The sequence below is a fragment of the Orussus abietinus genome, unplaced genomic scaffold, assembly GCF_000612105.2.
Source record: "Orussus abietinus isolate OABI.00-Male unplaced genomic scaffold, Oabi_2.0 scaffold5, whole genome shotgun sequence".
Taxonomy (NCBI): Eukaryota; Metazoa; Arthropoda; class Insecta; order Hymenoptera; family Orussidae; genus Orussus; species Orussus abietinus.
In genome coordinates, this window is record NW_019394929.1 from 1,007,666 (window position 1) to 1,025,467 (window position 17,802).

The 17,802-nt window shown below is 47.4% G+C and overlaps 1 protein-coding gene across 5 annotated transcripts in view; it reads right to left on the minus strand.

The window, feature by feature from the left end:
- Nucleotides 1–10,854: 10,854 nt before the first annotated feature.
- The window catches only part of LOC105701186 (tropomodulin), a 70,421-nt gene continuing 63,473 nt past the window's right edge, over nucleotides 10,855–17,802 (minus strand). For 2 of the 5 annotated variants that reach the window (XM_012427690.2, XM_012427691.2), the window contains exon 9: nucleotides 10,855–11,178. In XM_012427690.2, the coding sequence (XP_012283113.1) occupies nucleotides 11,036–11,178 (143 nt within the window). In that variant the 3' untranslated portion in view covers nucleotides 10,855–11,035. The remainder of the gene's footprint in view (nucleotides 11,179–17,802) is intronic. The other 3 variants (XM_012427699.2, XM_012427698.2, XM_012427697.2) reach the window with 2 other exon arrangements.

Consider the following 17,802-nt stretch of genomic DNA (forward strand, 5'->3'; position numbering starts at 1 on the left):
AATATATAAAAGTCGTGGTAATGGACCGTGGGGAATAATGTGTATTTAATTTCGAAGGTTGGACTTTAGGGGTATGTGAGGAGGAAGGGTTAAAAATGTTCAAAGCGGGAAGCTCGAGTCGCTTTCTGCCGCGGAGGAGACTCTTCCTCCACGCGATGCACAGGAAGTGTCCCACCTGATCCTTACGTGCCGAGTTTAAAATTCCACGAGGACTCTTCGGATTTTATAGTTCGCGATTGGCCATACGGTCACCACGGAGTTACGGCTCCCAGGGCTAAACTTGCGGATTGCGCGATAAAAAGTTCCGAGCCGCCATTTTGGTCCCGCAGGACTCCCAGGACTCCTCTAAAATCGGTTAGGACTTATCACGACACCTGAACGTAGCAATGACGTGCCTTATCTTCCGGTAGAAGAAGCGTTCTCGATTTCTTCTCGAAATGAAATGTCCAATTTACCTTATGGATGTTCAAGAAATTCAATGTCGAGTATTCGAATGGGCCGCGGTTTTAGTTCGCTACCTCCAACTTCGCGAAACGCGATTTGGTGGGAAGGAAAAATGAAATCAACGTCTGCGGAGGGTTTGTATGGACTTTTTCAAACGAACGCGACTTTATCGAGGAATGCTCTGCCCACTATTGGTCATCCGAACGAAATCCCTGCAGAACTCCTTCCTGGTTTTTCGCCTCGCATTGAGCAGCCTCGTAATAATCCCCGACAAACCCCGACACCCCCCAATCGCGGTTCACATAACAAAGTTACCGGCATTAACTTCGGATGCAAAGCTGATGTTTCCGCGTCCGCTTTGATCTATCCTGGCTGAAAATTAGTGCCGCAATACCGGTCGGTTCTTTTTAGACGAGCTCGACTCGCGAGTTCCTGCCTTTCGTTCGGCAGGATTTGCCGTTGCTTTTCGCAAACGAGAGGTGCAAGCGAATGGGATGTTCGCCTCTGTAACGGGGTCGAAGTTTTCGACGAAACGCCGATACGGACTTGCTGGAAAAAGTGGGAAGATGCATTCCGACGAAATTGCAATAATTAGAGAACACCGTCATACTTCGAGCGACGCGATGGGCTTATTCCCAAGGAGGAAATAATTACAGCTGCGATTTGTACAACCGCAAAATTAATTAACCCTTCTGCCGAAGCCGACAGGGAACAGTTACCGGACGGCATGTAACTTCCTCGCGGAATTACTTCTCCATTTGTAACTACAAGAATTCTTTGCTTTTTCATCCGTCTACTTCGCAGGTAATTCGCGAGTAATTGCACCGGGCACCGAGGTTCGGGCTCGGCAAATGGCGGTGATTTATCGAGGAATAAAGATGCAAGGACTTATCCGACATCAGCGGACTCCCGAGGAATAATGTTTCACTTTTTGAATACAAGGGGCATTTTACGTGTGGCGGATTAATGTTGGGTGCTTTCAGATAGGACCTTGTTGAGGCTTTTCGCAAAAGGGTCGGCGAACTGATGCAGGAGTCGAACAGTCAGGGACAAGTTCGTCTGTGTACGGATTGGTATCTCGGTCACGAATGGGAGCACGTAAAGAGGCGATTGCACTTCTTGGCTTGTAATTCCCTTGTATCTAAAGTACCCACACTACGGTGATCCGCGCAACCGACGCGGCGGTTTAATTCGTCTTGGAGAGGAGAAAAATGTTCACGCAATTTTTCAGCAATTACGCGAGCCGCGAGTTATCGCGGAACGAGCGTTTCTGTGGCTCTCATCCGGCGGTGATTTATCCCGGGAAATGTTTTCGCAAAATGTAAGCCGCCATCGCGCGCGAATTCGCCGAAAAGTCGGATGGAAATTCGCGGAGGACGGAGGCAACCGGGAAAATTGGGAAACCTTGCCCCATGAAAACCCCGTACCATACTGTCCAGCAAATCGTCCCAAAAAACGAGGACACGTTTTCGAGATCATCCCTCGATGATTACGTCCTGGGACCATTTGTTGTCAGACAATCGGAACGAACTCCACTCTATCTCCTGGTACCACTCTCATATTCCCCCGGAAAGTGGGAAAAGCACTCGTGTCCTCGTGGGTTCTTCAAGAAGCGGGGATACAAATTTACAGTCTGCTGGAAGTATACAATGAACAGAAGCGAGACGGAGGGATGGAAAATTTCGGAAACCTCGTCCGACATTTCGAAGGAACCTTTCCGAGGGATCTCGCAAAGGTGGGACAATACCACACAATTTTGTCAGAATCATCCCGCGATGATCACATGCTGCGATCAATTAAATAATAATCGGACTTCCAGAATAAATCCGACTGTATTTCACGACGCCACTCCTTTAATCCCCAGGAAGAAGAAAAAGCATTCGTGTCCTCGCGAGTTCTTAAAGAAGGTTGTCGAGAAATCCCCAGCAGCGACAGCCAACCGAGATGGAAAAGTTCCGAGCACGTATAGGAGTCACAGTTCGTGTAACCGGATTTTTTGTAAGGTCCAAGTCAGTCTGAAAGTTTGGAGGGCATTCATACCAGTCGGGTCGAAGGATGAGAACAAGTCTCGAGAACGATGCTGGGCTAAAACGGCGAACTCGCGAGTCGCGAGCGATCGCGTGCGCTCGATCCTAGAAAGGGGTCTTTCCTTTTAAATGAAACCTCCGATTCGTGAGTAGCAGTCGTAGGCTCGTATGGGAGAATCGAATCGACCGGAATGAAAGAAGACTGTAACTAACCTCCACGAGCACACGATCCGGAATGGAGGGTTACGCCGCCCCGAAGAAGGCACGCGAGGCATAACGTTGTAATCTAAGGAACTCGTCCCATCGGAGGAAATGTCCTGGTTAAGGATGCACAAGACGACTCGGGTATCGATGGAAGTCCTGAGGAATTCCCAAGACCCCATAAAAAAATGCTAATCCTGAAAATCCTTGCCCTTTCGGGATCAATCCCCCTTGCCGAAGAAAGTGACCACTAGATGACGACTATAAGGGTGATACCCTTTATGAAACCTCATTTCAATTATTTATTTCTCTCGTGTCCTTTCCGAGTTTGCGTTATTCTAATAATTCGATTGAATGGAATTTGTGGGAGAGACCGAAAGAATTTTTCCTTAGAGTCGGGGAAGATGCAGCGATGATTCTCTGGGGCTATCAGGTGGGGCTCAACACTCTGCAAGACGTGCTCGATGTTGATGGATAATGTTATAATGGCCGAAACGCCGTTGGGTTCACCGAGAAACAGGACAAGGGAGATGCCCGAGGCCAAACTACGGATCTCGTGTCAAAACAGAATGGTGCTACCTCACGAGAAATTGATACATCGATCGACCCCCCTTTGACCTAACCGGAGGAGCGCTTCGGCTTCAATTACACGTAAGCGATTTACGTAAACGGTGAGTACTTCTGGATAACCCGAGTAATCTCTAGCTAATTCCAATTCGCCGGATTTTCAGGAAAATAAATCAGGCCTTCCAGAATCCCCTGGCGTGCGTTAAATCCAATATTTAAAAGAAAACCATGGAAATGTACTTACTCGCGGGCGTTAAACCAAATTTTTAAGAGAACTGCCCTCTTCGCACTTTCTTTCAAATTGAAAGAAAAAAATCCTAACTAAGGTTTACACACGAAATATACTTCGTACACCGAAATGTATTTACTCGCGTGCATTACGCATGCGTTACGCTCAATTTTTAAGAGACCTCTATTTTTCCCACTTTCATTTAAATTGCAGAGGGGAAAGAAAATCGCAAACAAAGGTTCACATACAAAATTTACCTCGTACACTGAGGTGTATTTACTCGGGTGAGTTAGGTTAAAATTTCAGGAGAACTGCCTGAATTGCCCGCTCTCTTTCCAATGGCAGCCGGGAAAATTCCCAACTCAGGGCTTGCGTAGAAAATTTGGCGCATGCACCGAAGGATATTTACTCGCGTGCAGGTTTCCCCGGTGGACCAGTGTTTGGAATAACAACCAGGCACTCTCCAACTCCACATTTGACTTCATTAAGTCCTTTCCTCGAAGCCACTTAGCAGCCCGTAAAACGCCATATTCCCACACCTAACGTCCATCAGGTTGAATCTCTCCTTCGTCCCCATTCTCCCAGACTTCCGGCGAGTACCCTCCACTTCTGGAATCCCAGTACGCGTCAACCCATCCTCGTTGTGCGAACTGCTTTCATTTCGTTCCTCCTCCACGTGGATTTTCAGAGCAAGTAAGGAGCAAAGCGTGGAAACGAAACGGATCCGCGATGATGGAGGAAAAGGAATGGAGGAAAATGGTCGGCACAGGGTCCAACCACGTGGCAGCGGAAAAGCGGAGGGAGACATCTTCGATCGGCGAAGCTGCCCGGAAGAGAACAAAGAACGGCGAAGGAACGAAATGGCGAAGTAAATGCTCGCATCCGCGCGAGGGAAAAGGGGGAACGAAATTCGACGTGTAAGCTGTGTAGCCCACGGGACGACACGGAACAAAAAACGAGTGGGAAGTGTTATTACCACCCGCGGTATGTAGGTACATGTTGCAGCGCACGTGCTGCATCTGCTCGCAGCTGCAGCTGCGCGGAAGGGATGCTGCGCTTCGGGGCTCTTTGTAGGTCGCCGCCCCATTGTGCTCCACCGAGTGGGATGAAAATGTTGCGGAAGTGGACGGGAGGAGGAAAAGAGAGGAAAACTCGAGGTTTGCTTCCGATGCACCTTTGGGCCGAATCACGACTACTTTCCGCGACTTCGACTTCCGTCGAATCGAATTTCCTGCTCTCAAGTAAATTGCAGATGAGTAATGAATACTATATACATACATATAAATTTATTTATTTTAATTCGATTTGATAAAAATGATCGAGCGTGACGCAAAGTGGCTTAGAATGCGATTGTTTAATCATTTTTTCAATAGGAAAAATTAAAACCAGCAACTCGGGGTTGATCGCTGGGAAGGGTAGGAAGGAATAAGATACATTATAAGGGCGACGCTGCGGTTTTTGTTAATTACATTATTTCAGGAAATGGTAATTAATCTTTTTTCTTTTATTTCACTCCACCGGGGAATTTCACCTCAGTCGATGCCGAGCTTCCCGTTCGGGCACGTCGGAAGAGCCGAAGCGTTTGGTATATTTCTTCCACCGTCGCGGGCATTCGGGTAGAAAATAACGGAAGAGGTCTCAATTAACAACTCGACTTCCCTCTGTACGTTCTGAGAGTCGTAAAAGAGGTTCCAGGACTCGTTAAGAGTCGTTTCCTCAGGTGCGGCGGTTCGTGAAAATGTTATTAAACGACGTATCAAGGGGGCTCCAGGTATTATTCCAATTCTCTAGCTTATTACGGGTTTTTGCCGTTACCCCTCCTTTACCCGGTGTCATATCCAGGGAATGAAAGGTAAGCATTTGCAGATGCCTACTTATACATCTCTACATACACACAGAGTGTTAAACCTCTCCATATCACAGATCGATATCGCAGCAATTCTTTTTCCTTTTTATTCCTATTTCCTGGTGCAATGATCCCGGTGTAATTGCAGCTCTAGAGCCGAGGAAAAAAGTCGCTCAAGATTGGGAAAAAAAGGCGGAGCTTACGCAAGCTTAGCTCGAGAGAATCGGCTCGCAAATACCGGTGATGAGTGGAGTGTACATTCTCCGCGGTCCGCCGTCCCTGGGGGCCTCCAATTACGCGGCTATTACTTCGGTAATTAATATCCGATATCCCCAATATCCAGGCGGTGCGCGAGCTTGTGGATAACCGGATATCCGTAAACCGGGCGAATTTCCGGCGCGAACGCGGCAATCTGGCGATTCTGAACGGTCCCGCGAGGCCCCAAAGTGTGAACACCTGTCGCGCGCATCTGCGGAAGATTATTAATTTTTTAAGGGGTGACACGAAGCCCGACTCCCCAGCCGAGGGATAGGACCGAGCCCCTGCGCTAAAAAAGCTAATTTAACCGGAGAACCTGACCACAAGAACCCTGGCAAAAATGAAACTCCATAAAGGGAGAAACCGTGAATGGAACGCTTTTACGCACGTAAAGAATTTCGAGTCGCGTTCATTTTTTCAGAAAACGATATTCCACCTTCCTTTTTTGCCTATTTCATCTCGATATGTGGAGTACACGCTGCGCGTCGTGTACATTCGTGACGGGTGTCACGTGTCATCCCCGATGGCGGGCTCCGAAATGATCCCTCTGCGGATTGTAGAAATTCCCGGCAGGTACGCTTAAATGAAAATTAATGAGAATTCCTCGGGAAGGGGGGAGGGAAAAAAAAAAGAACGATTTCACGCGATGTAATTCCAACCTTGACCCTTTGTGAAGGGAACTCATTTATTCGTCGCTTCGCGCGCTGAAACGCGGCGTTACCCGATCGTTCGCGGAGAGCTAGTATTTCATACGAACAACCGGGACGAGCGACAAAGGGCCAGCACCGAGCAATACCATCGGCAGAACGATTGGTTTCATTTTATCAATTTCAAAAAGGAAAAACCGCCACCCAGTCCTCGTTGGCCAATTTCCACCGTCGCTTCTCGTCCTCGCTGGAACGCCGCGTCACTCGCATTTAATTCATTTAATACCGAATTCCGCTTTAGAGGGTCATTTTCCTTCATAATCGGACCATTGACATTTCCTGTTGACACGACATCCGCGTTTGTAAATAATCCCCGGACTGAGAATTGCCGGAAAACGCGGCGGTCAGTCCGTGCTTCCGGTCGCAGTCTTTTGGACTTAGAGGTCCTTCGAAATCCGGGCTCGAGGGATGCACACTCGGTGGGAAGTTTCGAAAAATCGGAAGTTACACACGAGCGGCTCCGGAAATATCGTTTGTCCCACTCGCTGGCAGGGACGGGTCAAATTTATCCGTCGACGAGCCGCGCTTGCGTCGCGACGCCGTCGCCGCTCCTGCTGACTCAAGCCGGTCCCACCGGGGAAAATGTGATTTTGTCCGGGACGTTTTCCGCTTACGGAAGCAATGCCAACCTGCCGGTGCCGTCGAAAGAGCCACAATGTTGCCGGAAAAGTGGAAATTGACGGGAAGCTGCTCTTTATCGCGCTGACAAAAGTGCGAGCACGTGTAGGGACGTCACGTGATTCTCGTGTCCGCTGACCGTTGTATGCGTAATCTCCCAATTAACAAAATGTTACATTTTGTCAAATTCAGGTTACGTGTTTTTTCTCTCTGTATTTTTTTTTTTTTTCTACCAAAATTCTGCTATCATTCACAGATAGGTGTTAATATGTAAAGCAGGTGCGTTTCATACCGGAGCAGTTTCTTTAAGGTTAACCCAGGTCAAGCGCCGGGCGGGGAAATTTAAACTTAACCGGATGTGTTTAATGTTACTAACTAATGTTTAGCTTACGATACCGTGATTTTTAATGAGACTTTCGAGTGGGAAAACAGGGGAAAATAATACATTTCAAATTAAACTCAGACGCGGAGGGGTTAGGCCGCGGAGGGAAGCAAAAATTTACGAAATCCATTCCGGTCTTGGCGTATCTCGGAGATTGCTTTGCCGTATTTGTTTGCCCCGAGTAATCTCGCCTCTGTACACACGAGCGACGCGGTACATGCTACGCTGATGCACAAAGCAAGGCATAACCTACATACGCATCGGGTTACCTATAGTTGAATCGGGCGCCCGAATATACGGGTCTACATTGCGCAAGTGTACTCGTCTTGACTGGCTGAGGCATTAACCAAATAGATAACGTAGACTATGAATTCATAAAATAAAATTTAGAAAGAAATTCGACTGGAGAAGTGCCTCGAAACGAGAAAAATTGTCTGGACAGAACGAAGTGGAACTCGCGGAAACCGTGGAATAATTTTACAATGGGCGATACAATCAATTCAGAAACGGAAACGGTAATGTCCAGTCCATAATCGTAAAGGATAACTAATCTTTATGGTTTTTACCGCACCATGGGGCGCACATGCAACATGGTTGGATTGAATTCGATATGAACGCGTGTAATTGAGGAAGTGCGAGAATGGCCGTAATTTGGAGTAACGGGAATAAATTAGATAAACGGGCGTTACTTAGGTATAAGTGGCGCAAAATGTCACGAATACCCCGTAACTCTCTATTCTCGGTCGGAATGTAATTAAATATAACAATTTACAACTTTCCTACTTATATTCACCCGGTAAACATCTTTCTTTCTTGTTGTTCGTTGCGCTTTAAAAAATCGCCAATGGTCGGATTTATTTTTCTCGCCCACGTATTATTAATCGAAATTAATTTAATGTTGTTAATTAATTACTTTGTATGGTGCATTCTTTTGTAACGAATAAAAGGGGATGAATCTTCGAGATTTTAGTCAGGTCCAATCTCGGGGTGGATTTTACTTAAGGAACAACGAAACTTAAGGCCCTACTCCGTCTTCAGACCATTCAGCTCCTTTTAATAGCACGAGTGATTTACCCCGCAGAGCATAAATAAGGGTAAGTGCGCATTAGAGAAGTTGCATACCCACACCACCGGTGTTTTATGCTGCAACTTTCCATTGTAAAACTTTATATATTGCGCATACCCGCGAGCAGTTCAAAGGTTCTGGCCGGCAACTACATCCCTTAACGGAGCTTCTTTCATTAGATACGAATCTTCATTCTTTAACGAGGTACGTTTCGGAGTAAAATAAAAGAAAGTACATTGTGCCGGCCCCACTGCACGAAATTAGTCGGACGTTAAGTTGGACATTAATTAACATTTCAGGATTATCACATCCACCCTCGACGTCGCGACTTTCCCCGAGAATAAGTTAATAAAACACCAGTGGATCAATCAGGGACTAATTCAGGAAGAAATTGTTGTACAACGTTAGCATTGATTGAAATCTAATTAATATTTCGGGAACGCTTTCTACGAGCATTAAAGCAGCTTTTACAGTTAATGAGGAGAAAATGCACCGAGACCGCATCCACTTTCGTGTAACGATTTTTAGCCCCCGTTGTAATACATTATTCGTCGGATTTTTTGTCGGGTTTTTCAATGAAAGCCGAAAATAAATTTAATTTAACACCACCGCCACCAATGAGCAACCAACACGTGGACTGAGCCTTTTCAGAAGAGCAGACACTGAAACTACATTCCGTTACGTGCTCACGTACATGGTGCGTGCAGCACGCACGGCGGATGCAATTACCGATGCATTAGTACGTTCGAACGCATTACACGCGTGCCCAGGACGCGACGGGTTAAATATTTTCCGAGGGAAATTGTTGGAAAACAGATTGCTCGTTGCAACCTTTTCGCCAGTTTGGACATTCGGATGGGATCGTTTTAAATCGTTCCCCAAAAGTCAGCTGTAAACGCGTGATTACGCGTCCTCCCGAAAGTGCAGCGTTGCAACCCGCAGTAAAAAGTGCACTCTCTGTCATGCGGATTTTCAGGTCGTAGGAGACATAAATCTCCATATATTTTCATTCCATTCATTGGTATTAACGACTAATTAAAATAATTCCTCATTACCAGTCACCGCCATTAAACGAAATAAAAATTTCTTTAAGGCTTATTTCCTGCAAACGGCTCCTCCGGCACAGACTTTTGGTATTTCAATGGAATTGTCCTGAATCCAACAGCATTACAGAATTTCTCGTGTCAGTCAGTCCTAGTTTCATTATCGCAGTCACCCCTACAATCATCATCCTCCTTTACAACCCCCACGCGCCGACGACTCGCAGCACCCTAGCTGCCTCTTTGCGAGTCCCGCCCTGGTTTACGGTAATTCTAGCTGTCTAACAATGTGATAGCTTAATTGTGATTACGAACCGAGCTCTAACTCAGTTTGCTGATTGCACGGTTCATGGATTCCCGGGCAACGAGTCTCTCCCATGCGCCCTTTGTCTTCGACTGTCGTAAACCGCTCATCCATCCTCGCGCTCGCTGTTTATCCCTACCTGATTTCTATATCACTCCCCGAAGATAAACAATCGCCCCGTTACAACGTACCGCAGAAACCCCGTTCTCGTAATTAAAATAAATTAAAATAACGATCAGCAATTCTTCCTGGTTGAATATTTCGAACGGGGCGGAGCAGCGCGCCCGATGGCGGTGAGCTCTTCATCCGCACAATGGCTTCATCGATTATTCAAATAATTATTCGATTAGCCGGTTAAGCTATTGTTCGAATAATTATTAGAGCGATGAGCTCGGAGGCAGCCTCGATTTGCCGCAGGGGTGCTCGAACTTAATTGGAGGAGATTGCGGGAATGCAGCTTGGTGCCCTCCAGGATCTGACATAAAGGGGGTTGTCTTCGGGACCGACCGCAAGGTCTTATGTGCCTGTTCGGATGCAAATTTCGAGGAAACAGGAGCTTCCGATTGGTAGAGCCAGTCCAAAAAGGTTCCGGACTACCTTGACGAGCCCCTTTAAATTAACAACACTGTTACCATTAATTGTAACAAAATTCTCCTCTGCAAACTGCACGGTCCGAAAGGGTAGAGTAACCGTACAAAGGACGGAGTTTTGTTCCCATGGGAATAGTATTTTATTATATGGGATTAACTATTCCAGATATACCAGTACTTTAACCTGCACGAGTTACATCTGTAGTGCTCGAATTTAAACGGAATGCCCGGAGTATCGGGTAACCGATTTTGTAGCGCGGAAGACCAGAGATGGTGAACAAACTTTACCCCCCTAGAAATTGCAACCCTGCTAATAAGTGAAGTGCCGTCTATTAACCCGCCGACGTCAGTGGTTCAACTTTCGGGAGGTCAACGAGGAGCCCTTACGGATGGCTGAACTCCGATGAGGCATTTGACACACTTACAATCAGTTTAGTTCACATGAGACTTCAATGGCTAATTTCCTACGCCCTCGAAGGAAATCTCATTAACTTATTTAGAGATTTTCCCGCGAGCGAAGGTATCAACGGACTCTGATAAATTAATCTCGAGTTAACTTCCGGATTGGAGGACAACCTAAAACAGGCCATTTCATTGTTTGTAGATTTAACAACCCTTTCGAAAATATACAGATGGTTAATGCTCGCTCCTCGTTGCGGCAGCTTATGCGTATTTGAGGTAGTTTAGTAGTTACGGAAGTCCCCCGGATTAATTAATATTGCCAGACCGGCGAGTCGCTTTACTGATGTATTTCGTTTAGCCATTTCCCGAGTGTGCAACGTGGCCTGAGCCTGGCGTTGCAATTTTCAGCCATTTTGAGGGGTTCCTGCGTTTCAGGTGCTCGCCGTAGCCGTTTTCTTTCTTCGTTTCCCGGGCGCCGGTTGAATTTCTGTAACACCCTGGAAAGAAACAAGAGAACCATTTCGAGATGTAATTTCCAGACGTGGGCTCAGGACCTGGATTTTCAGGACTCGGATCATCGTATCATCGCGCTCGGTTACCCGGAGCATAATTTTGCCACCCTGGTTTTGCAGTCACCGGGAAGATGCGCGATTCTTTTGCGGCTCCATCAGCGTAAAAATGTCTGCTCGACTCCGGACGGTCCACTCGAGGGCCTCTTTAACTTCTCATCTCGCGATTCGAGGTCCCCTAACGGGTGAGCACAGTTTGGAACTGGCAGTAATTCCAGCGGTACCAGAAACCGACCTGTAAAACGGCGGGCCCCGATGCCGTAGCTGGGGTAGTTTTCCACCTACGCGACATAAAGCTGACAGTCGTCCCCTTTTATTACGGATTGTAAAGGAGTCGCTTGGAGCGAGCGATTGCGCCGCGGCAACAAAAAGAAGAGCTTTACGCCCCGAGAAAGTAGCGGGGGCTCGTGTACGGATAATGTACATAAAAAGGGGGAAATTTCGAGCCGCGACCCCGAGCCGCGGGCAGAAGTCGCGAAGTCGTTACACCCTCGCGCCTCCACCTCGAGGGGATTTAACGATCTCGTTGCGAGGAACACGCCCGGCGAATGCTCTCCTTGGACGAGGCACCGAAGCCTCGACAGTCCATTAGTCCTTCGTCCAAGCGACATGCTGAGGAGGAGAATTAATGCCAGGATGTTGCCGCGACCTCAATGGCGGGTACCTTTTCACTTGGTAGCTCTGAAAAATCAAGGAGGTACTTTAATAAGATGGCGACTTTTCCAATCAAGTTCGAGTGACTTCCCTGGAATTGTCACCTGGAAAAGTACCAGGTGCTCTGGGGCAATCGATCGGTGGAAATTCTCGCGGATTGGTACGACAGTTCTTATGTATTAGTGACGCCGGTGTTTTAATTTGTTCATAAAAATGTTTGGTCTCCCTCTCCTTGCCTTCGTTTATTACCACTGAAATTGCTTCCTTGGAAGTAGGATTCCAGGATCAGTTACCATTAATCACACCTAAGGTCCTCGCGACTTGGTGGAGCATCCTTGCGCCAACCTCAGTTAATGGTTGGCGTCGATTGGAAATCCTCTTCCTCGAAATGGTGTACCGTGGGGTCTGGCGATATTCCCATTGAGAAACTTGCCTCGTGACCTAGTGCAAACAGTGCTTATGCAGAAGATGTCGGAGCGCCCCTCCGAACACGCGGGAGCCGGAAGTGCCAGACCGAGGAAGTAGTCTTCACCGTTGCGGAAGTAACTTAGAACGTAACAACACGCAGGGCACTGATTAAACAGCGGAGAAGGTCGTTCGTCTTAATCGCGCCTAATCGTCCCGTAGTCGCGGTAATTTCTTATCACGCAAACGGTGTCACCATCCCCTCTACTAAACCACAACGAGGCCCCCAAAAACCTCCACATTGTGGCAGTTCTTCCTTCCCCCCAAAAAGCAAGTATTAAGGTGACATGAAAGGGTCATTCTATATATCAAAACATCATAATATTTATAAAACTTATCTCCAAAGTGGGTGCACCGAATCACTTGAAACTTCAGAACACGTGATTATGGAAGCTCTAAGGAATAACGCGATGCTCGCGAAATTTCATTTTTCACAAAAAAAAAAAAAAGAAAACGTAATCTTGGTTCTAGTCCAGGCCAAATAAAATTTTTTTTTATAAAAATGAAATTTCACGAGCGTTCTTTCTTAAGGCCTCCATAATCACGTGTTTCGGTGGACCCGGCATGGAGACAAATTTTATGAATATTTTCTTGATTTAATGTGTGGATTGGCCCTTTCATATCACCTTAACTGACGTTAACTCCATTCGAGCAAAGACCCTGCCGATCAATAAATGACATGAACAAGATATTTAATAATACGAAAATTATGTACGAGGTGGAGTTAATTTAAAATCCCGAAATATGCACCGAAATTCGCAGGTTAAAGGTTAAGTTCGATTTCTTCGATTTATCTGCGTTTAAATCCGCAGATGACGAGTCTGACCAGGATGGTCGATTTCTACTACCGTCTGGCGATTCGGCCGACTCGCAGTAGTAAAGCTCGACGCGGGTCGGCCGGTGGATTCGTCAGGACCTCTTCCAGGACCCGGTAATAAAGGACGGCGTCGTTTAGCAAAGCCGGACGGGAACGTGACCGTAAATCCGCGGCAACTCTGCCACGCGGAATGGGCGTCGAGGCGTGCAAGAAGTGGCTGCACTAAAAGCATCCCCCTCGCAGGGGTGGCTCGCGTCGGATCCTCGCGGCTCGATCCTGGGCTTGCGAGGTGGCGAAAGTATCAGCGAGATCCATCTGGAAGCCGGCGCGAAGGATTAATCAAGTCTTTGGGGCTAAGTCACGCCGTAAAGCAAGTCGCGCAAGCTCCAAAGCCCCCCTGGCCGTAAAGCTCCCCATACACGCGCGGCGCGCCATGTCGGCGGCCCCGTAAATTGATAGCTTTCGTTTCGTCAAAGGCGGACGCGATAATTGAAATAACGAGCACGTGCGAAGGCGGACTACAGGGTAAATGGTCGATTCTGTAAATGGAGGGAAGGAGAGGGGAAACCCTCGGAAAACGGAACCACGGGTCGGCGGGAAATTAGGCCGCGTTCCTTCGGGAACAATGAAGAGGTTCCTTGATAGGGGAGGGAAAGAAAGGGAGCTTACTTCCCCTGGTTACCAGACAAGGATGGCAGGATTCTTGGTACTCGGAGCTCGGGGGTTAATGCAACACCTAAAAAATGGAGAATGCAGACGGTTAAGCCGGAGACTTCGGATATAACGGTTTAATTAGGGGACTGCTCTGATTAAGCATCACTTCGGATAGTTTAATTAGAGAGTTAGTTGAGCATGCTCTAGTTAAGCATCACGATGATACTACGCGAGGGAGCATCGGTGCTCCAAGGAATCGGACTAAAGCTCTCTCGACCTGGTTATCGTATCGCACTGATTTTTTCGAGAGTGCTTCATGATAGGACCATTTTTTTTCTAAATTACTTCAACATAAATGAGATTAATCTTTCTCTTTCCGCGCATACGTCGAAACTTCGGCGAAGTTCTCCACTCGAATCTTATCGAGGGAGGTTGTTTCCAAGTTGCTGATATCGGGTGAGGACACTTTTTGCGCCCAGGAACCTCGTGCGTGAGGTTAAGAACCGTTTACGAGTGCGTGTACTCCGGGAAAGGGTTGTTTCCAATTTTTCGGGTTAAGATCCTCGGCCTTCCTAACCTTGTTAGTGAATGAGGGGGTGGAATGATTATTTCAGTAGCTCCCGTGCTAACAGCTGGGCCACCGCGACCACCATTGTGGACGGATTAATTCACTGGATTTACTCCGGTCCTTAATTATGTCGACTCGGGCTTTCCGGGGTAATTGTTTATTCACCTCCACGCCGTCGAATGGCCTACCGATGCAACGATCAGATTTGAATTGCTATTCAATTAAACAAAATTTAAATACACAAGAATTAAGCACGATCGAGTTTCTCCCATACCACGGAGTACACGTCTGACGGTACTTACCTTACTACCACTTACCCAGAAGAGCTGGAATAATTGAAACGATATCCTGCCCGTTCGGAAATTCTTATCACGGGACGGTCTCATTTTCGCAAAAAAGAATAGGATACATTTGGCCGTAATACCCTCGTTTCTACCGTCTACTTTGATGCGTCCGTATAGGTGGGCTGTACAGGGGGTCCGAGTAACCCGGGTTTATCAACCAGAAAAAGGGAGCCACGGGCCGTGATTACGCCCCCAATTTTTCCATTATTTCTTCATCTGCCCTGGGCGTCGAGCCAAAATGACATTTGTAAGCTCCGCAATTTTCTCCCATCAAGTGCAAGTCGTGGGGCGCATGCACGCGCGTGTACATAGGTGTCCCTAGGTGCAGCATGACCCGATGGCCGGCCAGGAGGTCGTAGGTCGATGAGCTGGGAGGTTTGCAGACATAATGCGGTCCTCATGGCCGATATTGTATTCCGTCCAACACGTGAGGGAATGGTGCCGCTCGTAAAGCCATCAAACGTCAACCGGGAAATCGTTTTTCCGATAATCGCGACGGGAGTTCCTTGGTCGCCGAGATAATGCCTCGAGGATGCTGCGGTCCTTCGACTTTCGATCCTCAAAGTTGCTCCCCAGACGATTGCCGTTAGTCTGCGAGGAATTTTTCCCATCCGTATAAATGACCGATTGGATTCATGAGCCACCCTTCAAGGAATAACCACTTGCGTATTCCATGACGCGTGACTGGGATAATTACAACGATCAAGACTGTATGAATTATCTTCAAGATTTTTTTCTCAGACGAATTCTCGACCTATCAGCGAGTGAAACAGGATATAAGAAGAAATTCTGTGGTTTTTAGGTATTAGTAGTTCCGTTTTACTTTTAGAAGTTAATTATAGGGGTAATCTAACGTTGAGGCAGGTTCGAAATTAATTTACCGATAGTGGAGTAGGTCGAGGGGAAAAATGAGAGGCAGGGGGAAAGGAGCAGTTTCGTGCCAAGTAAGTGAGGTAGGTCGGGTCTGGAATTAATTGAAAAAAGTCAAGGGAAGACGGCAGGATTGGGCGGGAGGGATCGGTGCCGCGAATCGTAAACTCCGGAAGTTCGGACCGGAAACCCGCGGCTATGGAGGAAAGTTGGCGGCAAGGGAGCCCCGGTGGAAACGCGTTCGACCGATCTCTTTGAGCTTAAGAGTTGTGGCGAATCCTGTTCGGGACCATCTTCGATAAATAATTTAAGGCAGTGCCCTTCCTTAATAAAGTTGCTCCCGACAGGGTGAAATCTTTATCGCGCCCTCCTTCAAAGCGACTAGACTTCGTCGACTGCGGTTAATACATTTTACGTGCGATTTTCACCATGTAAAAAAGAAACATTCAATCGAACGATCGCACTTTCGTATTATTACCGCCAGTGATAATGATACAATAATCTGGAAAACTAAATACGCACAAAATATAATAATAAAAGCCACCCCAGATCGGTGGTTTCTAAAAATTGGATAACGATAATGCCGCGATAATTTCGCTCCTCCTCTGGAAATTCGGAGGTGTCCTCGGGTTCGCGGGAGTCCTTTCCCTTCTCCCAGGATTCCTTGCACAAGAGACGCGTGCACGAAGTAGCCTTTGCCGGAAGCACGAGGGCTCGCTCCTGGAAACTGTCATAGGAATGCTTTAGCCTCCTCATTTACGAGAGCCGTGGTGCAGGTCGACCCTTACTAGGAAATGCCGCTGAACTTCCGGCTCGTCCGGAAAAATTCCTCCTCCGTCACAAAAGCGAGGCCTAGCCCGGTTTTCTCATCCCGAGCACCTCGCCTAAGTATTTCCCGCATTTCCGCAACACCACGCCGCGTCGAGGAAGACATCGCACGTCAAAATCGCAAACCGTGAAAAACCCTGCCTCTGGAAGCAGGAATAGCAGGAGAAATTATTTCCTTCTATGAGGGATTTGGATAATTTTTCATCACTCGGGAGAATTTTTCTGAACGTCCAGGTGAAGGGGAGGTGTCACTCGAGGGGAGTTCATCTCCCGAAGTGTGGACGAAAGAAAGTGGTGAGAATTGCTGGATCAGGAGGAGCCTTCGATGGAGAAGGACCGGGGACGAACAAAGGTCTGAACGATCCGCCAAGAGGCGTTGATTATCTGGAGTGCATAATTCCATTGTAATGCACTCTGCGCAATTATCCGGCACTTGTCTGGCCCGTTACCCCCGAAAGTAAACGAGGAGTCGAGGCCACTTGGGAGTCGCACTCGCTGGTCCGAGAAATTCATTCAGCCTCCTGAGTGAAGATGCTCCAAGAGCGAATGCCCTCTCTTCTCGGCCAGATACTGCGACAGAGGGATCCTGTGCGCCTCGTGTTACTCGAGGACTGCAATTAGGGGGCGAGATTCCTCGCAATGCCGAATTTCAATTACAGCGCGAACACCGACTGCTTGCGCTTCTGCATTATCTGGAAAATTCGCAATATAATTTCCCGATGCACCTGTCGTAAGCCGATTTCCTTGAATACATTTTTTCCAGGCACTTGGACGTTCTTGTATCCCGAGAATGATATTCGTATCTCCGAAGGGTGTACTTTTAGAATTTTCTCAATTATTTGGATGGACGCCTACGCGCGTATGTGCATTTTAAACTAAGTACTTAGTGACTCGCAAAGCCTGGAATTACCGCCATCCGAGGATCGTGCGTCGTAGTCGGAAGATCACGTCCGTTGATACTTTGAGTTGAGCCTTGCTTAGCCCTGAATCGGGTTACAGCACCCTCGTCAATTAATCCGCACGTGGGGGTAATTCACATCGAGCGCGTACGCGACGTACACGTGGAGGCGAACATGCGGACTTACGGGGCTGAGCTCGAGATTCTAGGTCAAGCCAAAATGGATTGGAACTGCTCTCTCGGTCGGAATTGTACCCCTATCGATATTGGAAGAGTGCCAATATGATACAACCCTAAAATAGGATTCGATCTCATTTCGGAATTATTTAGTGGATTGATCGATTGCACGTGGGACTCGAGTCAATGGCCTGAGCTATAGGAGGAAAGTTTCAGAGATTCTCAAGTAACACCTTACATACTACTTAAGGTGATACGAAAGGGTCATTCATTATCA